The 23141-nt window shown below is 44.5% G+C and overlaps 1 protein-coding gene across 4 annotated transcripts in view; it reads left to right on the top strand.

The window, feature by feature from the left end:
* The window catches only part of DOCK5 (dedicator of cytokinesis 5), a 142046-nt gene extending 119414 nt beyond the window's left edge, over positions 1-22632 (top strand). For all 4 annotated transcript variants that reach the window (XM_030552020.1, XM_030552018.1, XM_030552017.1 and 1 more), the window contains 11 exons: positions 791-872; positions 2042-2126; positions 2961-3047; positions 4222-4398; positions 7274-7357; positions 8298-8435; positions 8551-8717; positions 9533-9710; positions 12403-12541; positions 14977-15092; positions 17515-22632. In XM_030552020.1, coding sequence (XP_030407880.1) covers positions 791-872; positions 2042-2126; positions 2961-3047; positions 4222-4398; positions 7274-7357; positions 8298-8435; positions 8551-8717; positions 9533-9710; positions 12403-12541; positions 14977-15092; positions 17515-17616 — 1355 coding nt within the window. In that variant the 3' untranslated portion in view covers positions 17617-22632. The remainder of the gene's footprint in view (positions 1-790; positions 873-2041; positions 2127-2960; positions 3048-4221; positions 4399-7273; positions 7358-8297; positions 8436-8550; positions 8718-9532; positions 9711-12402; positions 12542-14976; positions 15093-17514) is intronic.
* The last annotated feature ends 509 nt before the right edge of the window (positions 22633-23141 follow it).

Below are 23141 nucleotides of genomic sequence, written 5' to 3'. Positions count from 1 at the left end.
GTGCAAGAGCTGGGGTGAGAAACACCTCTTCACTGTTTTAAGAAAACAACAGCCTATGTTTGTTAGGTAGCTTTATCAAAGTCTGTTTTATGGCCGAGAGCTTTGAAGTGGGCTCCTTATTGTTCAATGTACTTAGAAGGTCTTGAAGTAAGTACGTAACACCCCACTCTCCTCCAAAACACACACGTCTCTATGGAGTTGGGACTAGAAGCCTGTACTCTGAGTAAGTCTGCATTGCAGCTCAGAGCAAGCCTCCTGACCCAGGTGGGACACAGTCTCTTACTAGGAGTGCTCAAGCTATCCTGCCAAAAATAGCAGTGTGGCTGTTGCAGTTTGGGCTGGAGCTCCCTGGTGGTGGGGTGGGCTTGAGAGCCTGAGCTCCAGCCTGAGCCACAATGTCCACATTGCTATTTTAGCACCATCACGCCAGTGCCACAAGTCTGTCTACCCAGCTGGGAGGCTCACTCCCAGCCGAACTGTAGACATACTCCATGTCTCCAAAGCACGTGTCTGTAACACTCAAGGGAAACTCCATTAGCTGGAGGTAGTAGCAGCAGATCCCTTTGGCTCTTTGTGTACCAGTTCTTAGAGGGTGATGTGCGCACACACTGTTACACTCGGTCTTGTTAATGAACAATGTGCATTCTTTAGATGTCATGACAACAGCGCAGGGGACACGTGGCTTGTTCAGAAATCTGACACTGAAGAAAATGAGAAGGATTTTCCCTTCCTTCTTTTATTCTCCCCTCAGAGATCCTGGCGTTTTCCATCCTTAACAGGAATCCCTCAGATGTGCAGTGCTTTATAGTGAAGCCTGTGATGAACCTGCCACCCAACTATAAAGACAAGCCTGTTCCGGAGCAGATCCTAAAGTAACTTCCTTTCCTTTTCTTGTTCTCTCTTGGGAAAGCTGAGGGGGTTATCAAGGGCACCAACGCCAGTTTAGCCCACCTGAGCTGTGGTTTTCCTAGACATACGCGTGGAAACGTAAAAGCTCCGCATTTGCCACTGGCCGGTGATTATGATGCCAGAATATTTTCATTTCAAAGCATAGGCATCTGGGGAGGAGATGAATGTTGAGTTTTTAATGGAGTTCATTGCATTTCCCTGAGCTCAGCCAGCATCATCTCCCTTTATGAATTCACTCGCCGCTGGTTCTAAACTAACCATGTTTAAACACGCTTGTGTACAGCCCCAGAGCCTTCAAGTCCTACCTGCCCTTTTATGGTAGCTAGTGGCATCCTGTCATCCTGCAGGAGGAGTGGGAATTCCAAAGTTCCTTGATTGTTACAGAGTTGTGATATAAAGAGGAGGGCACTGGGAGTTGTCGTGCCCACATGGTCCAGAAGATTGTGTTTACAAACATGTAACCATAGGCGCTGACTCCATGGGGAAAAATTGGTGGGTGCTCTGCACCCACCGGCAGCCAAGCACCCCCCCCAGCTCACCTTTGCCTCCACCCCTGAGCACGCCGCATCCCCACTTCTCCCACGCTTGCTACCACAAAACAGCTATTCTGTGGCATAGCAAGCTGTGGGGCAGGGAGGAGGGAGAACGTGGCATGCTCAGGGAAGGAGGTCGGGATTTGGGGAAGGGGTCCAATAGAGGCAGTGACAGGGCAAAGTAGGGGTGGGGACTTTGGGGAAGGGGTTGGAATGGGGACAGCGGGGGGCATGAGCACCCACCGGTGCCAGGAGAAGTTGGCACCTATGCATGTAAGAGCTGTGTTTTAAATCTGGTAGGCACAGGACATCCTGATCTTCCACCCCCACCCTTGGCAGCAGGACCCACCTGGTGAGGAGAGCTGCTACCTAATCTCCCGACCAGTAATGGCATTGCAGGGCAGAATAGAGGATACTCACAACTTGATCCTCATCTCCCCAGGGCTACGGTATAGGCAGAATGTGGCTTTTGGCAGTATGCACAGGGGAGAATAAATTGTAGACCATGGCTGGGCCACAACCATGTTTCAACATAGCTATTTTTGGAAAAGAACAAAAGGAGGAGGAGAAACCCCACCATTTATTGTGTTCTTCCTCAGCTACTACCGAGCCAATGAGGTTCAGCAGTTCACATATTCCCGGCCGTTTAGGAAAGGAGAAAAAGATCCGGAGAATGAATTTGCGGTGAGTCCTTCACTTTATGTTCAAAACATCTTGATTCTTTAAGCAGTGAGGAAACTTCTCTTTGTGCATTGTCTTTTTCTTCCTTTCAAAGGGTCCTGTCACCTTGGTACCTATCGAAGCACCAAACAGTGATATGAAAATCAACAGATCTAGAACAGGTTCCTTATCTCCCCAGCTGTAGCAATGGGGTTTGATTGATTAAACGTGGGAGAAACCAAGAGCTGGGCCTGATACTGTGATCTGAACACGTAGCTGGGGGTCCTGCCATTTAAAATTCTCTTACCCAATAGCCCAAGATGGGTCTCCAGCAGCATCCCTGTGGAGTGCAAATGTGTGATTGGGGTTTGTGGTGGGTGTGATTATGTATGAGGGAGTCAAACCCAAACCCATAATAAAGCATCAGTAAAGACCACAGCACTTTGAATTTAATCCAGCAATTGAATGAGTGTAGCATGTTTGCATCTGTTTTTGTTGCTTTCGAGAAGAGCTGTCGCTGCTATGTAGCGGCTATGCTTGATGTGACGCACTGCCTCAATGAGTTGTATCCCCCTCTAGGGGCTGGTCCACGTAGAGGATAACAACCTATTATTGCAACTAGCTAATGGACTTACTCTGTTAGCTTTAATGGTAGGAAGCTGTGCTTTGCTGCCGAGTGGCCTGGGTTCTACCCCTGTTGTTGACCTGTCATGATCACATGGAAGTCATTTAATCAGCCCAGTGAGTTCCAACAGTCTGGTCTAGAGGTGCTGGAAGCCTGGCTTTGAGCCCTAAAACATGTGGGAGTTGAATTGCAATGTTTTCCGTATGACTTTGCCTTTTTAATTCCCCGACCAGACCATGTGGATTGAAAGAATGACCTACACAACTGCCTACACATTCCCAGGCATCCTCAAGTGGTTTGAAGCCAAACAGATTACAACGGTGAGTCCTTGGAAGAGGTGGATTCCAGTAAAGGGACTTTACATGTCAATATCTGGTCAGCATTGGGCTTTTGCAGGCTGGATCAGATCTTTGGCCCATCGTGTCTGATGTGCTGACTCCAGCAATGGCCAATACCTCATATTTCAGAGGAAGGAAACCCCCCTACCTTCTATAATGCACCTGGCTCTTTGAACAGTGAAAAAGGGAACCCCCACCAAATGCAAAATAAGTTCCATGTTAATTGTATGGTGCTATGGCCCAGTGCACCTCTATTTCAAGCCCACCACACATGGTGATAGGGAGGGGCCAAGTTCACCAAAAACACATTTTGTGTCCTTCAGTCCCATTGAAATCATGGGGATTTAAATAAATGCTTCAAGTTAACCACACACTTAAGTGCTTTGCTGAATTTGGGTCTGGTTCCAGATTTCTGTAGGTTATTGGCATGAGAAACAGTCTTTCTTAAAGATATGGTGAATGGGGCCCCTGTGCAAGTAGAAAGAATGAATCCTCTGTGTGTCAAGTTCCGAGCTGTTTTTTATGTGTCCATCACTTTGTGTCTTCACTGCATATTATCACTGCCCTCTCTGGCAGGTTGAAAGCTACATAGAGCAGGGGACAGTCTTAGACAGAAGCAGTTGTTGGGGCTCCTGCTCTTTTGGGGGCCCCAAGGTTCTGGGCTGACTTGAGAACATACAGGTTAACCTGATCTTCCCATCTTTCCAACATACTCTGGCAGCAGATCCCACAGGGTGGGGAGAGCTGCTGCCTAATCTCCCACTCCAGCAATGGTATTGCAGAACCTGAGTGGGAGACACACACAGTTTGATCCTCATCGCCCCTACTGGCAGTAGCATCAGATCAAGAGGAAATGACTCTGAATGACTGATCTCTGCTCTCATTGGCAGCAGGACACACACAGGGAGGAAGTGGGGAAAGCTGCTGCCCAATCTCCCACTCCTGCTGGACTGGAAGGAAGGTGGTACTTGTACCAATCTCCCATTCTAGCAGCAGAATTGGATCAGGAAGCCACTCGGAATCCCTTTTTCTGCTCTGCTCTTGGTTTGAGGCCCAGGCCTGTGCTATGATGTGTGAAAATTCACGGGCAGGATGGCGAGAGTTTCCAGAGAGGGTCAGCGAGGGATTTCTCAGTCTTCTCTTCGTTACCATTCAGGAGGAGATCAGCCCTTTGCAGAATGCCATCGAAACCATGGAGCTGACCAATGAGAAGATCAGCAACAGCGTCCAACAGCACGCCTGGGACCGGTCCCTGCCTGTGCATCCGCTCTCGATGCTGCTGAATGGCATTGTGGACCCTGCAGTCATGGGGGGATACACCAACTATGAAAAGGTCAGCTGACTCCATGTGGGGCTCATCTCTTGTCTAAGGTGTTGACTTTGGACTGAAAGGAGGGTTTTACAGCTAAAGCACTGACCTGGGGCTCTGGGTTTAATTCCTGGGCAAGTCACTAAAGGCATTTAGGTACTTAACAGGATTTTCAAAAGTGGGTGCCTAGGTAGCTTTTAAAAATCTGGTCCTTAATCTCTCAATGCCTAAAATGAGGAAGGTACTACTTTCCTTCTTTCTCTCATCACTGTTCTAATCTGTTTAGATTCTAGGCACAATAGAAAGAACGAAAGCAGAGGAAGGATGGTCTAGTGGTTAGGGTGCTAGTCTGGGAATGAAGAGAAATGGGTTCAGTTCCCTTCTCTGCCACAAACTTGGGCAAATCACATAGTTGCTCTGTGTCTCAGTTCTCCATCTGTATAATGGGAACAACGATACTTCCCTACATCACAGGGCTTTTGCGAGGATAAATATATAAAAGATAGTGAGGTGCTATGGTGATGGAGACCAGGTAAAGTGTGTGTGGTGTAGGTCTATCGTTAAAAATTAGACTGACTTAGCTATGGTGCTCAGGGCTGTGAAAATCTTCATGCCGTAATTAGGTCAAACTAACCCCTGGTGTAGAGACAGCAAGGTTGACAGAAGAATTCTTCCATCAACTTAGCTCCCACCTTTTGGAGAGGTGGATCAACTACATTAACAGAAAAACCCCTTCTGTTGATACAGAAAGCACCTACACTACAGCAGTATAGAGTAGAGTAGACCTAGATAAAAGTAAATTGTGTCTCAGTTTTTATAATCTAAAGTGATGATAGGAAGACAGGGATTTTTTTTATAATCACTGTCTAGCGTCAATATATATTTTGTCTTGATAGCGTGACAGCACAGAGCATTTGAATCAGAATGAAAACACAATCTGTCCCTTTGCAGTTTGTGCCTTTTTTTGGCATGGCATATATCTCCCTTGTTAATTATGCTGGGCTGAAGACATTTATTACTCCAGCCTCTAACCACGTTGCAGAGTCCTGAATAATGCCATCTCTGGCATGAAATGTAATGGTGGTTTTCATAGCTTCAGTGTGTGGTGCTGGAAACGTGTTTGATTTTAAAAGGTGTCGTGATCAGACAAAATGAGCCACAAACATTAAAGGGACTTGTGTCAGATTTAACCCTGGTGTGAATCCCCTAATTCCAGAGGGATTGCACACTCTCCACCAAGGATGAATTTGGCTAAGTATTTTCCCATTTTATGAATTAAAGTTGACATAAAGTTTAGAATTATGAATGGGAAGGCATTTAAAACAAGGAAACTCCAGGTATTTGTAATCACATCTGGAAATGCTCACAACCGGTTCATATTTTCCTACTTCAACTAAGGATCAGCAGAGAGAGAATTTGGCATTTGTGAGCAGCCTGAATCCAGAGCTTTAATTGAGTCACTGTAGCTGGAAGCCAAAAGTCTCCATTGTACCATGGGTGTGCTTTCTTCCTCTAATTAAACTCTTCCAAGAAAAGTAATTTGGGCCCAGCCCTGCAGTTCTCTCTCAGGCTACCCAGCTGTTGACCTCAGTGGGAGTTTAGGCTTTGTAAAGCCATACTCCATTGGCTCACAAACACCTGTACGTAAAATCCAGATAACAGAATGCCGTTTTAGAAGTGGATGGAAAGCTAACAAGCATTTTACCTGGAAAATGTTCTTATCCTGTGAACTGTGGTTGGGGGGAACTTTGAGACTACATTCAGTCACAGACCATGTGAATTGGTGGGATTTTAGTGCTGTTTTAAGGATCCAGATCAGGAAATGACATAAGAACATGCTTATCTTTAAGCATGAACTTAAATTCCATTGGCTTCAGCATGTGGTTAAAGCTAAGCACATACTCAAGTGCTTTCTTGAGTTTCAGGTGTTTTACGAACCAGGGACCTTAGTGGAAGGCTCAATATAGTCTTAACTGTGGAATCGCTACTGTTGCTTCCATAACAAAACCCCATATAATAGCTCTGCTGGGGAATCTGTTCCACATGTGCGCTTGGATTCCTCAGCACAGGGATACCCCAGGCACAAAGGTGGCTCATTAACCTTTTTGAGGCTACATCCAAAGAAGTGGGCTGTAGCCCATGAAAGCTTATGCTCAAATAAATTTGTTAGTCTCTAAGGTGCCACAAGTACTCCTGTTCTTTCTGCGGATACAGGCTAACACGGCTGCTACTCTGAAACCTTTTTGAGGTTGGAATTTAAAATTGTGCATTTGGGAACAACTTTGAGGGATTGCATGAGTGTACTTTGTTGCTTGTACAGTATGCTGGAATTTAAAGAGACTGTTACTAAGATGGGGATTGTTTTGGGGTATTCTGTCTTTTGGGTGGTAGGTCGAGTGAACGGAGATTACTCTGGATATTAACGTTGCACATAACACAGGTCAAATGCTGAGGGGGAAAAAGGGGAAATCAATGACATTTTTGTGCTAATGTTTTACCTTTTTTATTTTCCTACTGAAATTTTGAAAATCAAAAATATTAAACCAAGTGGTTGTACTTTAGCAAATTTCAGTGGAGAAAAAATGGGAAAACACTTGAGGGGGGGAAAAAAGCATTTTTCTTACAGGTTTTGAGAGAAACAATCTTAGCTCTTAATTTATTAAAAAAAAGAAGAAGAAGAAGAAGAAGAAGAAAGTTCTATCATCTGTAACATCACACTAGTTAAGAGACCTGGGAATCTTATTGAAAGAAAGTATTTCACTAAGGGCCCTGTCTTAAAAAAACACTTGTTGGTCTGAAACAGATCTTTGTCACTTGCTATTGGCATTCTTCAGGGTAAAAGCTGGCTATAAAGAAAACATAATGTTTTTATGCCTTCTGCTTTCCTCTTTGCTTTCAGGCGTTTTTCACAGAGAAATATATCCAAGAACATCCTGAAGACCAAGATCAGATTGAACTACTTAAGCATTTAATTGCCTTACAGGTACCATATTGGGAGGGGGAGAGAGAGGGAGGGAGAATTGCCACATTGTGTGTGTGAGAGAGAGATGTTGGTACAATATTTTGGAACACAAAGAAGAGAAGTGTTAGAAGAACACAGTTGTAATGCCTGTACAATTGTCCCTTTTATCTGAAAAAGTTCTATGCTATTCTTTAGTGGTCCAAAACACTGCAGTCGCACTGTGGCACAGGCTAACTTCCTCTCGACCCTAGTGGAAATTTAGCCTTGATTAGAATCACATGGCTAGGCCTACAAACACCTGTGCATCCAGTCCAGTTAACAGAAGGCAGAATACAAATACACATATATAATATAAAAATAGACTGAAGTAGATCAGAGCTGAATTTTAAAACTTGATGAAAAATTATCAAGTATTGTACCTAGAAAATGCTCTTAAATTTCTTTTCCTCCAAACAGTACTGTAGTGCTTTGGACTATTATTCTTAAATATGATGGGTATATTTTTCTCACTACCCTAAACAGTTGTTCCTCCCCTTTTCCTTTTTATTATTATTTATTTCGCTTCTTTACCCCACTTTTTTTTCCCCCATAATTGTGACCGTTGAAAAGTCATGCAGCCTGCCCTGCTCAGTATATAACAATGAAAATAGATAAGGAAGTTATAATGAAAATTCCATTGCAGTAGGATGTCAACTTGTTCCCATATATTTCCATGTAATGAAGCCAAGTTAAAGCTACTTTACAGTTGTATTGCTTTGGAGACTGAGTGCTCTCTCCACACTTTACATATCCCATGCTACACACATATACGATAGTGTGAACATAGGGGCTTGGAAGGAAAGAGAGAGAAACGCCTTCTCGACCCCTGCAGCACTCAGCTTGCGCTCTGGAGCATGAGAATTGATTTGCTTGCTTGCTTGCTGATACCATTAGCTCATAGTATTTTTGCGCCTTCTTTTAGATGCCTTTGCTGGCTGAAGGGATTAGGATTCATGGTGAGAAACTGACTGAGCAGCTGAAGCCCCTGCATGACAGACTGACAACCTGCTTCAAAGAGCTAAAGAAGAAAGTTGAGAAGCTCTACGGTGTGATAATTCTGGTAAACATGATTTGTTTGTTTAGTGCAGTGTCTTAAAGAAACAGCCCTGAATTACCCTCCCTTTGTGAGCAGCATTTCCCAGCTCCTCACAGCTGTTATTTAATATCGTCTGCAGCCTTCCTCTCTGACGGAGAGGAAGCAGAGTAGGTCAGGCTCCGTGGTATTGCCCTACATCATGTCTTCCACGCTGAGACGACTGTCTGTCACCTCTGTGACTTCCTCTGTGGTATCTACGTCCTCCACCTCATCTGACAGCACCTCCTCCAGGCCAGGATCTGATGGGTTAGTGACTGGGGGGAGTGTCAATGTCATTATCCCCACTTTACAGATGGGAAAACTGAGGCACAGAGAAGGGGAGAGATTTATCCAAGGTCACCCAGTGGCAGAGCTGGGAATTGAGCCTGGGTCTCCTGAGTCCCAGTCTGGTACCCTATCTGTAATTCTGCTAAATGATGTCTGGGGATTGGTCCTGCTTTGAGCAGGGGGTTGGACTAGATGACCTACTGAGGACCCTTCCAACCCTGATATGGTATGATTCTATGATGTGGGTAATATTACAATGAAACCACAGCATTTCTGTTCTCCTAAGAGAATCACTGAACCTTGGAAGATGGAGATACAAACATTTGTATGAGGTCTGTAGTCCAGTGGTTCCCAAATTGTGGCCTGCAGAGAGCTAGATGGTCAGTTGGGGCTAGCTCAGCTGCTGTGTTTCCAGCTGGGAAATGGTACGGAAGGGAATTGCAATCCTTTCCTGATGTTACTGTTCCACGTACACATTTGTAGCTGTGTTACTGCGGGGCCTAGATGCTTTGCCCACGGTCACAGAGCAGATCAGTGACAAAGCTGGGAAGAGACCCACCAGTTTTCCTGACTGTCAGTCTAGCGCCCTATTCATTGGACAACACTTCCTTCAATGCACAATACAGTGCAATTTCAAAAGTGCCCAAATAACTTAGTGCACAAGTCCCTTTGAAAGTCTTGTGCTCCTAACTCACTTTTGTACAATTACCCTTGTGCACACTAAAAAGAGATGGCCTTCTCACTAAAGGGCTAATGCTTCTTGCTTTGTCTCTGTCCTTGGGCATGGACTGCAGATCCATTCTCGAGCCTCTCTTGGAGAGAAGGCTGTCGACGGCTTCCAAGGCTGAAGAGGTGCCTGTCAAGGAAGATGCCGATAACCGGATTAACAAATTCAAGCGGAAGGACTGGAGTATTAGCAAGTCTCAGGTTATTGTGGAGAAAGAGCCAGAAGCTGAACTGACTTCCAAAACGGTAACGATAATAGTAATAATAATAAAATCCACAATGGGGGTTTCTAGTTCTTCCTTCTCCTTCCGCCTTGTTTGTCACTGGGATCTTCACTCAATACTGGGAGGGCTTCGAACACCAAAAGCCCTGGTCAGCTAAATAATTACTTGCCTGCTGTTTGGAAAACTTGTTTCAGGAGCCACAGTGCGACTTTGATTGAAAGTAGAAACTTGCAGTCCCAGGCGCTGAAGGTTCCACTAGAGGAGTGCTCAGCACCCTCGTTTCTCACAGACACCCAGGACTGCTTCAAGCGCTCAGTGCTGCACAGGATTGGGCCCTTGGTAGTCAAACAGGCAGCTGCTATCTAGCCACTCAAAGCCAGCTGGAGGGCCAGATCCTCAGCAGGTGTGAATCAGCATGGCTCCATTGGAGTCAAATGTATAGTAGCTGAGTATTTGGCCTGTGATTTAGGAATTGGTCAGGACACTAGAGCTTGAAAGAGAGGCTGCTCTGCCACAGATCTGTGACCTTGGACAAGTCATTTAGAGCCTTGTTTTTAACGTATTTTGGTGCATTACTCCCATTGATTTCAATAGGAACTAGAAGCCTGGCTGGCTCATGCCCTGAGGGAAAGTCTGCAAAACTGGTCTACACGCAGCTCTGGGGTTGAAGATGTGTTGAATTAGACCAGGGGTAGACAACCTATGGCATGAGTGCCGAAGGCGGCACGCGAGCTGATTTTCAGTGGCACTCACACTGCCTGGGTCCTGGCCACCGATCTGAGGGCTCTGCATTTTAATTTAATTTTAAATGAAGAACTTCTTAAACATTTTAAAAACCTTATTTACTTTACATACAACAATAATTTAGTTATATGTTATAGACTTATAGAAAGAGACCTTCTAAAAAGGTTTAAATGTATTACCGGCACGCGAAACTTAAATCAGAGTGAATAAATGAAGACTTGGCACACCACTTCTGAAAGGTTGCCGACCCCTGAATTAGGGCCTGATTCGATGCCATTGAAGTGCTACTGTTGATTTCAGTGGAAGTAGAATCTAGGGCTTAATCCATAGGTTGAGCTGTCAGCTGCTCTTTGCTTTAGACCCTGATTCAGCAGAGCACTTAAACATGTAGAAGATAATCAGGGAGAAAAGTCTGGCAGGTGACTTTGCTGTTGATTAATGCCCCACTGCACTACAAGTTGCTAAGAAAGGCAGAGAAGAATTCTTAGTAGACTCTGTACCTCTGAGGGTAAATTCCACATATGATTTGCTCAGTGAAACACATAAGTCTTTGGGGTTGTATTTTTCTTACTACATTGCAAAATACACAGATGTTGATTTGGAGATGGGTTTGTAGGGAAGTCAGGAGTCTGTTCCATCACTGACTAGTCCAGCCCAGGATTTAGGGAGACTCTGGTGTGACACTGGGCAGCACTGGCTGTTTAAATTGATCTGAAAGCTAGAGACCCAAAGGCTTGGCCTGTGTGCAGCAACCTCGATATTTCTTTCTTACATTCATTATGCCCAAGTCCTGTCCTCTTCTACACAGTGAAAAAACACACCAGTGTTCAGTGGCGAAAGAAGGGGGCTAATGCAATAGATCGCCACAAAGAACACGTTGTGTTCTAGAATCTATGTAAACCCTGCCAATTTCTCCTGACTAATAATGAAGTGTCATCTAGAAATGGACCAAAATATTGTATAGGCTAGATTTTCAATATCTGTGTCAAATGACAGCTGTTTCACTATTGCAGGGGGCAATGTTTAACATAAGAGGAACTGGGCAGGGACAGACTCTCTAAATGGAGCTTTCCAAGGCACCATCACCGCAGAAAGCCAAGAGCAGGTTAAATAAGATGTTAGTCTATCCATCTAGATACTCCTCCAGCTCCCATCTCTGTGGTATTTGAGCACCTTACGACCATTATTGAAAATTCCCTCGTGGCATTGCTGTGAGGTAATACCGGTATCATTATCCCCATTTCACAGACTGGGCAACTGAGGCAAAGAGGCTAAGATTTTCAAATAAACCTAAGGCAATTAGGTACCCAACTCCCAATCTGGGTGTCTAACTTCCTTAGGCGCCTTTGAAAATCTCAGCCAGAGAGGCGAAGCAATTTGACCAAGGCCGCACCGGAAGTTTGAGAATTGCATGTAGCTCTCCCAAGTTCCAAATCAATAGGACTTCGTGAGCAAGACCCATCCTTCCTTAGTTGGAATAAGAGAGGGATTGGTTCTGCAAAATGCAGCCTCTTGGACTGAATGACCCAAACGGTCTCTTCTGGTCCTGTTTACCTGAATCATTATTCTTTGCCTCCTTTCAGGAGCTGCTCCTTTCAAAAGTGTCCATCGAATGGCTAGGCCAAATGCAGCTATTTTCCACCCTGAATTCCTTCCCTGATATCAGAAGCCTGTTCCTTCCTTAACTGATATAATGAAATCTTTGTGAGCTATGCCATCCAGTTAGTAAGGTCCCCACTGAAAATTTGAACAGCAGTGCTAGCATCATAGGAGTTACACCATTTGCCTTTTGACATTGCTTAGCCAGTTCTGTGCTTGCACTCTTATGTTTCACCTGACCGCACCTTTCTGTCCTGTACGTGGCTCTTCTGGAACATGCTGATCCCTTCCTGACAGGTCTGGTTATTCCCTGTGTGCGCAGCCACCTCACCAACTTCAAAAGGTTTTGTTTACTCTGTGTTTTCCCTCAGACCACATCAGAAAAAGCACAGAGGCCAAAGAGTCTTCAGTTAGGAGACAGCAGACTGACATTGCTTCAAGCTTCCTCACTCCAGCAGTCAATCCCACTCAGTCCACCCCCGATCACTCCAAAAACCCCAAGAACCCACAGTAAGTCCTGTTGCACTGTAGCTTGCTTTCCACTTCCTTCTGGACAGTGTCTATGGTAATAGAATGTACCAGCGGTTCTCAAGCTGTGGGTCGGGACCCCAAAGTGGGTCATAACCCCATTTTAATGGGGTCGCCAGAGCTGGCCAGGGTCAAAGCCAAACCCTGAGCCCCAAAGTCCACGTGCCCCACCACACAGCGTCAAAGCCAAATCCCGAGGGCTTCAGATCTGGGTGGTGAGGCTCAGAATACAGGCCTCCTGCCTGGGGCAGAAGCCTTTGGGCTTCAGTTTTGGCCCCACGCCCAGCACAGCGCGGCTAGGGCGAGCTCAGGCTTCAGTCCCCCCTCCTGGGATCGTGTAGTAATTTTTGTTGTCAGAAGCCCGTCACGGTGCAATGAAGATTGAGAACCCCTGGAATACAGGCAGTCCTCAGACTTACGACACAATTGGTTCCTGAAACATCAGCACTCGAACATCCACTCCATTGCAGAACCGAGCATCATAAAAGTCTAAACCAATTGTTGTAAGTCTAATCCAGGTGTCAGTTCAGAAGTGCCATTCATTGTAAAGTCGAGGATTGCCTCTATACCATGTTTTTGTAGCAATAACCCTAGAACTAATGGCAGTGTCAGACCCAGGGAGAAAATCTGGTAGGAAAAAAGGTATTGAAAGAGACCCTGACTTTTACCATTCGCCTTTTGGCCTTTCTCTCTGTGTTACCAAAGGGGCTGAAATAACCCTCCTTAATTGTATGCAGCCCGTTCAATTGAAATTAAACTTCTTCCAGAAATAGTTGTTTTTAACCTATTAGGCTGGCTTCATCCAGGCTTTTCAATGAATGGTGTGAACAAATATTACTAGCTAAATTTCTGAGTGAAATGCCAGTGCAATTATTTGTGGGCACCTGGGAAATGAGAAACTCTCTCTGCAAATCAGGCCCATTGTATCTAGAATGATAGAGCATGTTCGTTTTATAGGGCCTGGTGATTTTTGTCACTATAAATCTGGAGTGGCCCCAGACAAGTCAGAGAGCTAAATGAATCCAAGACACTTTTTTTAACAGGTCTCTGGCTAAAGTCTTGGGCAAAACTTGCACTTTGTGCTGTAAATAAGTGAACTACAAATTCCAGATGTCCGTATCTCCCAGCTCTGTCTTGTGACAAAACATTTTATAAGGAGACATAAATTGCTGCTGAAATCTCAGATGGCAAATTAAAAATGTTTCACCTGTCGAAGAAGGATTTTATCTTAATAGATAAGGAAAGTGAGACACTTATGGAGTGCATCCCTTACATAGACAAATATGGGATTTGGTTGATGCAGATATAAGCTTTGGTGTGTGGGTGTGTGTACGCACGTGCACACACACACACACACACACACACACACACACGACACACACACGACACAGATTTAGAAAAAGTTGCATCACGAAGATGCCCGTTCTTATTTTGGTGATCTCTGCCATGTTTTAAAAGGACACTGTGGGTGAGGGAATCTCTTTTATTGGACCCACTTCCGTTGGTGAGAGAGACGAGCTTTCGAGCCACAGAGAGCTCTTGAAAGTGTGTGTCTCACCAACAGAATAATAAAAAAGTCCAATAAAAGAGATTACTTCACCCACCTTGTCTTTCTAATATCCTGAAACTGACACAACTACAACAACATGTTTTAAATGATAGAGGTTCACTTGTGGGGCCTGATTCTCCTCTCTCTCTTACACAGATACAAATCAGGAAAGTCCACTGAAACCAGTGTAGTTACCCTAGTGTAAATTTGGCATGAACAGAGAATTAGATCCTTATGTATTTTAGATGGTGAGAGATTGGATTATAGAAGCAGCTTGGGTCTGTGAGTTAGGATGGTATTCATGAGAGACCTGGAAGACCATTTTCAGAAATACACTGCAAGAACTAATATGTTGAGCTCTACAAAATCAGTGAAGGGAATCCAAAAACTTGATTTAAGTAGAGAAGCCAGATCATTTTAATTGTTGTTAGTAACGGGACAATTTCTCATGAATTTTTTTAGAAGGTTGGATACTTATTTACCCCATCAGTCAGAGTTAACTTCAAAGTGAATGCTGAGGTTGAAGCCTGAGTGGAAAGGAAAGCCCTCTGAACATTTCAGATGTGATAATGGATTCAATTTTCTGTTCCCCCAGGCATGCCTTGTTCACATGAGTTTAGAATCACGTTACAAATATAGAAATCTTTTGGATCTTTTGAAGTTAGGGGAATTACAACTGGGATTTTACTTTGACCCATCTGTTCAGGTTCATCTGCTAAAATGGTTGGGGGCCTGTTAGTAGATTAAAACAAAATAAAACATAGTAATAATTTTCCTTTAAAATTACATGAGGTCAATACCATTTCCCTCCCCCATCCCACCCTCAAGTCAGTCTTCTTTGACTTAAGTATCTTTTTATTGTTTCTAGGTTTTCCCTCCTTGCAGACAGATGGATTGGCAACTGCTAACTTCCAGAGCACCCCACCTCCGCCTCCACCCAAGAGCAAACCCTATGAGAATAGCAACTCCAGGAACTCTTTGGAGGTAGGGAAATTGGAACTGACACTCTTTTGGAAGCGGGCTCTTGAGCAGGCCACACCAGTGGAACTTTCCCAGTTGCTCTTAGGGTGGTGCTACTTGAAACTTGTCTGATCAGTTTACTGGTTTGCTTCCTGAAACCACAAGAGAGCAAGAAGTTTTCTGCTCCATGGGAAGGCAGTTTAGCCAGTCCCCTTCTTCAGCTGAAAAGAACATGTTTTCCTTGCCTTGGCAAAATCTGCTGTATCCAGTGTTTTGTGTTTTCTTGTTATTGAAAACACAAACTAACAGGATGATCTGGGAGTTTAATAATTATAGTCAGGGTGTAAATATCACAGTACTCTCCACTAATGAAAAAAAGAAGAAACGGGGAGTACTTCTAGGCCAAGATTTTCAGAAGTAACTAATGATTTCTGGGTGCCCAACTTTAAGACACCAGGAAGGAGCCTGATTTTCCCAGGGTGGGTAGTTTTCACTTTCTGAAAACCAAGGCCCCTGATATTAAAATTATTGACCAAGATAATTTTCTAGTCTTCATAAGTCACCATCTCATTGTGGTATCATATTATCTTCAATGTATACTACTGTCGTGCCTTTTATTGGAAAGCATCTGAAAGTGCTTCACAAGGTTAGCATGCTAATATCCATATTAAGGATCCTTTGATCCTGCACTGAAATGCAACCTGGAGAGGAACACAGCAGCTGTTTTAACAACGCATAACAACCTTGAATATCCCTTTGGAACAGAACAGGAAGAACGCCTTATCCAACCAAAGCTGAAGAGAAAGTTTAGAAAGGGATAGTGTAATAACCTGAGTTGGAATTTGGCCAGTAATACTGAGTTTTTAATATCATCATTCTTTATTTTTAAAAAAATGAAAATGGGACATTCTCGGCTCTGTCTACTCCATGAGCTGGGGTGGGCTTCCTGTGCCCATGTGCACATACTCACACTCGCTTGGTGCAGCCACAGTAGCGATAGTGGAGGCACAACTGAGCTGTGCTGAATACGTACCCACTGGTTTCGGGGAGTTGTACCTGACATGAATCAGCCATATCTCTGCTACTGCTACCCATGCTGCCGTGGCAGCACAGCTGTTTATACTCATGCTAGCTTGATGAGAGCTAGGAATAGGAGTACCCCAGCAGGGAATTGCTCCCCTAGCTAGTAGTGTAGAAGTAGCCTTGGAGGCCACAGTGCCTCTGGCCTCAGTTTTACATTGATTCCAAATGATGGCACCTCTCGCAGGGCTGGGACATACTCCAGCATCATACCATGGGACTGTTTCAGTTCTGACCTACAATCTCCAAAAACATGTCCTGCTAGGGATGCTTTAGAGGTCTCCTCTGCAAATCCTGCCCTAGTGTGATTTGACGCAACTTGAGACATGGGGCAGCATTGCTGCACGAGGTGGTCTGACTTCAGGAAACATGCGAGTGCCGTGGATGTGCTGGGAGTTATTGCGCAAGAGGATTAATGAAGAGCTCCCTTTCCCTGAGCCTTATAAGAAAACAGATTACTAACTTGTTGGTGCTACGTTGTCATTGACCTTAGTCTGGAGCCAGATGGGACTGATGCAGAGGGCCGTAAGGAGAGACTGTAAACATATTTTTCTGCACATTGCTTTTTAAGTCATAAAGCCCCCACCTTAACCCTTCCTTTATTTTCTCTATCTAGTTTTGAAATCCAGGCAGTTGAGGCTGAGCAAGGGGAGAGCACATGGCCTCTTGCTCACCCAGCTTTCTTTCAGGTCTTGCTTATTCCAAATGTGCCTTTTAATAGCCAATGTGCATTGGTTAAAGTAGCTGAAGGGAAAAATCCAAAGAACCCAAGAAAGAAAGAACCAAAGGAAGAGTGCAAATTTGTGCAAAACCAAGGGGCGCTCTTTAAAATCCCGTTCTTTGTGCAGGAAGGGTGTGACTTTTGTACTGGAACTCGTGGCTTGATTCACTGATTCCTTGCACCATGTGCAGTCATTTACACCATTGCAAAGAGATGTGAATGCTACCATTCTGACTGGGTTGCATTTTACACCCACCTGGCCCTCACTGCACCTGTGGAAATGATCACACAAGTTGCAGCTCAGTGGAAAAATCAGGCCCTTGGTGTTACTCAGTGGAGTTCACCCATCAGGACAGGTGATATTTCAAGGCTCCAGCACTGTAGGAAAGGAGTATTGTCCCCATTTTACAGATGGGAAAAATGTGGCACACAGGCTTGCTGAAACTCAGACAGAGTCAGAGGCAGAACCCAAATGTACTGATTCCCAGACTTGCGTTCTATCACCTGGTGCCAAGAAATTCCATTTGGAGTGGAACTGGAAGATTTGATCCTGAAATAAATAGCAGGGAATGCAGCACCAACTAGATGTCTGTTGCTGGTAGAGAAGAACTTCTCACCTCCTGGTTACATGTTTTATCTTTCCAGGTTGCCCCACCACTGCCCAGCAGACGTGAAGTCAAACCTCCCCCTCCGCCTCCGAAAGCAAGAAAATCCAGCGTCATCTCTTCGGAGCAGGGATTGCAATAAGGATTACCTCTGCATACCAAATAACACCTTGAGTGAAATGGGCTGCTTTTTCTTTTACTGTCACTCTGGGTCTTTCCAGCCCTAAAGACTGCTGATTCCATCTTCCCTTCCCTTCCCTTCCCTGGGAGTTTCCCCCAGGTAATTCCAAAATAAGCCACTTGAACTGTATATATTTTGCATTCCCAACCCTCTGATTTTCCTTGCACACATTAAGATATTAAGCCCGATGGGGAACCCTGTGAGCTTTAAAATGGAGACAGTGTTACCAGAAATCTGAGGCTCATACCCCAAAAGGGCTTGTCTGTACAGGTGGTGGTTCCACAAGTGTAACTGTATCAGCGAGAACCCCTTGTGCAGAGTTGCCACGCTGGTATAAAAAGGATTTGCAGCAGCACTTAAACCGAGATCAGCCACGTCAATGCAAAACACTCCTTATACTGCCCCAGCGTGTTTGCATTACAGGTTTATACCTATGCAGCTGCCCCAGTGGGGCGGAGAGTCAAGGGGGAGTAAGGGAGCCCTGATTTGCATGGAATGGACCAGATTGCAGCCATTCCCATCTGTGAAATGCAGCCCTTGGAGACGACAGGTGCTAACTTAAGATGTTTTGCCTAAATTCAAGCAGCCTCACGAGGTTCTGATTGTGTCCTGAGACCTGCTGTGAGAAAAAACGATCACCTGCAGGGCCCTGACGTCTCCGCTGGTCACCCCGTGTATTAAAGATGAGGGCAGGTTGCTCACGCTTGGGCCAACAACGGTGGTAGCTCACTCTCAGTGGAGAGTTTGGATTCGCCAACACTGCCTCAGACCTTTGCTTTTGATTCTTGTTTGAATACCGCAAAGCAGTTGATGCTCCGCTTGTGTTGCCCCACCTGCTCAGCCTACATGCTCATGGGACACAATAGGCTACGACATCTTTTATTTTTTTAAATAGCTGAACAATGGTGCAAAAAAGTCCTCTCTTCCTGGGTATGCGTTGCTTTAGCATTAACAGGTTGCAATTCTCATTATGGGCAGCTCATCAAGAGGACAGAGGTTATGTCTGCATTGTGAGAAAAGACCCACAGCATGGCCACAGCTGACCCAAGCTCGCAGGGCTCGGGCTGCGGGGCTATAAGATTACAGTGCAGATGTTCAGGCTGGGGCTGGCGCTTTGGCTCTGGAACCCCACAAGTGGGAAGAGTCTCAGAGCCTGGGCTCCCTAGCATCTACACTGTTGACCTTAGCTGTGTGAAAAATCGGGACACTTCTTTTTCCACATTGCAGGGGGTTAGTTGTGTACATAAGACAAAGTCCCTAATATCAAGATGTTTGGTCACCCTAGTTGTCCTAGGCTTTGAGACTTGGTTTTTATCACAGTATAGATGTACATCTGAATCTCATAAACCAATCTCAATAACCATTAGCCTTTCAAATCCCAATTGAACTCTTGGCCAACAACCTTCCAATCCACGCACTCACAAACACCCCCCCCCCCCTTACTGCACCCTGTTGTTGCAACTGTTCTTGTGCCTTTTGTCCTGTGCCTTTTGTCTGGGAGCTTCCATTGGGTTCTGCACACAAAACGCTTGGCCTAACTTTTAACGATCACTGAACTCAAATGAGTCACACCTAGGTCTGAGAGAGACATGAAAGACTGAGCAGTACACCCTGAAGTTTCTGGTTTCTTGGGTTGCTCCAGTTTCTTGTGGGCTGTGTTTGGTGAATATGACAATTATGCTGTTTAATGATATTTCATGGAATCAGTTCTAATTCTTCTCTCTTAGTTACTTATTCCTTTCTTCTGTTGTTTTCAGTGTGTGGCAGCAGCATTCTGTTTAATAAGTTTTCACTGCCTGATAGTCAATCTAAATTTTCTTCTATAACTTCATCCCATGACTCCTATCTATACCGCCACTTGCCACCCTAAATAATTCCTTTCCCTGTTTGGTGTTAACATCCTTCAAAAGCATGTAGACCAGTTTTGCGGTCCCTCCCTCAGGGCATGATCCAGAGACCGCGAGTCAATGGGCATCTTTCCATTGAATTTAGCAGGCTCTGGATCAGGTCCTTAGTCTGAATAGGTAGGTCATTATCATAACTCTTGTAATCTTGTTTCATGAATCAATCCCTTCAGCACCCTGCTCATTTTCATTGCCCTGTGCTCTGTCTATAGTTTTCTGGTCAGATGATGATCTGAATAGCTGAGGTCAATTTAAAAATGTGTACTTGTTCTTTTTAGCCCTGCAAAACAAATGAAAGAACTAGGTGGCCTATATTCTGCATTCCCTTTCTCTGTCTAGGTTTGTATATTATGATCATCACCAAAGTATCTTAAGGTATGTCTACACTGCAATAAAAAGTCCGTGGCACCCAGACTCGGAACCAGGTCAGTTGACTTGACCTCCCAGGGCTTGGGCTGCAGGGCTAAAAATATCAGTGCAGATGTTTGGGCTGTGGCTGTAGCCCAAGCCCAGACTTTGAGGTCCTCCCCATTGTGGGGCCTCAAAGCCTGGACTCCAGATCGAGCCCAGTCATCTACACTGCAATTGTATAGCCCCCCCAGCCCAAGCCCTGCGAGCCGAAGTCAGCTGATGCAGATATGACCTGAGTCTTTATTGCAGTGTAAACCATACTCTGTGTGAATGGATCAGAAACTTTTCTGCTAAGTTCTGATTGCTGAATCCTTATGCCTTTAATGATGATTTTGGTTCAGCCCTGTCCTAGCAGTGGATCCACCTGCAAACGTGGTGGCAGTTCAAATCTGGATCCAAACTTGGCAAGTGGAGCAGAGCTTTGGTTCAGGACCCTTTCTAATTAGAAGGTTAGGTCCTCAGGTGGTTTTAAATCATGTAGAGCCACTGAAAACACTGTTGAGGATGTGGCCTGCAATATTCAAAACATTTATCATTTAACATAGGCTATTGCTATGCAAACTAGTTCCATTACCTCATTGAAAAACAAAAGGCCTTTAAGCCTACGTAAAGCACTGTCCAATAGCATAGCAATCTTATTGAAATTATTTTTATTCAGACTGGAACAATCCAATCTTGTGTAATATGTTTCTCTGCTGTCTGTTTGGAGGAAAACAAACCTGCAGAAGCTGCTTTCACTGTGCTGCCCGTATGCCTCCATAAACAGATTGCATTCATTAAAGGCTTCTATCAGATTCACATCACAAAATAAGTTGGAGACATTTTAGAAGTCACACTGCAGTCACATCACACATGCCTACAGCTGTGTTCGCTATAGTGCACACACAAGTGTCTTTTGGGCAGCTGCCTTCTCCAGGGAAAGCTTTGAAAACCTTTCTGAACATCTTGACCATATTCCAACTCCGCCCCCAATCCCCAGAGCATCATATTGTCAGTTCCACATTACAGTCCTGGACATAGACATTGCTTGACTTGAAAGCCTCAGGGTTTTCGTTTTTTGTACCCAGTCTTTTCCTGCCATCCCTGATACACACATGCACACAATCTTGAAATCCTTACTCAAAACTCTCACTGAAGTCCGTGAGAACTTTATCTGAGTGAGGAGTGTAGGGTCTGGTACAAGTGAATAGTGTGTGTGCATTTTTCACCTTGTATTAATTCAGTCACTTTTCCAGTCAGTATCAGCCATGTACTTACTTAATTTCCTTGCAAAAGAGGAAATATTCCGAGCACAAAATGGATGCAATGGTAAATTTCCTCTCGCTCTTAACATCAGGCGGAAAGCATGAATGTTTGCAAGAACTATAGCTAGTGGCTTTTCCCACCATGAGTAAGAGATATAGGTAGGGATATTGCAATAGTCTGGCTTATCTCTAGTTTTATTTCTCTCTGTTTTGATCTACTCCATTGGCCTTTACTCGCTGGTATATTTTGTGTGCTAGCCAACTGTATGTAAAAGGAGAAATGGGGCCTGATCAAAAAACCCAGATTTGAACAACCCTGAAATTTGGAAAGAACGTTGCAGCCTTAACTCTAGAATAAACCAAACTCAAAACCTCAATCCAGACACCCCCAAACTTTGGATCCAAATCTGATCTCTAGCAACATCCAGACATTTCCTCCTTCCACCTGTGTTCTAAATTCTTGTTCTTTCCCATTTTTCAGCCTTGTTACAGAGAGGATTGATGGACAAGGTACCTGGTATGTAAGGGGTTAAAATGCTCTCTCTGCCATCCAGAAATAGCTGCTAGAAGTTAGGATTGTCAGCAGTTACTTTCCCTCCTGCTTGTAACTCAACAATACTAACACCTGAGTTACCAAGCAGCTAAACTAATCACCTATGGCTAACAGAGATAGAAGAAAGAACAGGAGTACTTAAGGTGTCACAACTACTCCTGTTCTTTTTGCGGATAGAGACTAACATGGCCGCTACTCTGAAACAGATAGGAGCGCTGTAGGAAGCTCTGTCGATTGCCTCTGAACTTCAAGAAGCCCCAGGCTTTTTGGTGGAGCTGTGTCTGATACAAGCCACATTTTGATTATTGGCCTTCATTAGTTGAGCTCTTAAACAGGTTGCTCCCCGGCACCAACTTGCCTGACAACTTCCTTGCAGTTTGCCTTGATGAGCTGGTTGCACCACTCAGGCTTTTCTTCTTGCTGGCTTGTCGTCCAGCCAGTTTGAGATTGTTCTAGTTTAGACCTCACTTCTACTGGAGGGGGATATGGCAGCTGTCGCAGAAGGAGGATGTGGAGAATTTGAGAGGTCCTGTGTGTTACCTTCATCTTTAAACTCTCGCCTATACTTGGGGGAGTTTTTATTTGCTCAGTCTTCAATCTGTCTCTAACTTGGGTTAGCCTCTCCTACTCCCTTTCTCCGCATTGGGTGGAAAACGTGCTCATGAATGGAAGTTTGTTTCCTTAGAGGTGTATTGCTGAGTGGAGTGCAGTGTTCAAGGGGTCATATCTTCAGCTGGTATAAATCAGATTGTTTCTATTGAAGACCAGCGGCAAAATTTTCAAGTATCAAAATGATTTAGGAGCCTTGTTCCCATTTTCAGAAGCAGGGTGGCCAGATGTCCTGATTTTATAGGGACAGTCCCTATTTTGGGGTCTTTTTCTTATATAGGCTCCTTTTATCCCCCACCCCATCCCATTTTTCACATTTGCTGTCTGGTCCCCCTATTGGGAAGAGACATAGGTCCTTAACTGCCAGATTTTTAAAGGTATTTAGGCATCTAAAGATTAAATCTATGGAAGCTAAGTACCTTGGCACTTCTGACAATCCCACTAGATACCTGTTTGTATCACTAGGCTCCTAAATAGCTTTGAAAATCTGGCCCTCAGAAACAGATGTCATTGAAAGTTTTAAGAACCTAAATCCATTTTGAAAATGGGAATTAGGCTTCTAAATTCTTGGAATGCTTTTGAAAATTTTACCCAGTCTCTCCCCAGGATAAGCTCCACCATGATGCAATCAGTCCATGGCAGAAATGAAAGCTTACTTTTGTGCTGACCGTAACCGTTAAACAAAAAACCAAAAACCTGGAAACCAAAAATCCAGTCTGCACTGAAAAAATATTTACATAATCCCACTTCCTAGTTATACTCTTC

This window comes from Gopherus evgoodei, chromosome 2 (genome assembly GCF_007399415.2).
Source record: "Gopherus evgoodei ecotype Sinaloan lineage chromosome 2, rGopEvg1_v1.p, whole genome shotgun sequence".
In the NCBI taxonomy this organism is placed as follows: domain Eukaryota; kingdom Metazoa; phylum Chordata; order Testudines; family Testudinidae; genus Gopherus; species Gopherus evgoodei.
The sequence above is the reverse complement of the archived record's forward strand: the minus strand, read 5'-3'. Positions and strand labels throughout refer to the sequence as shown.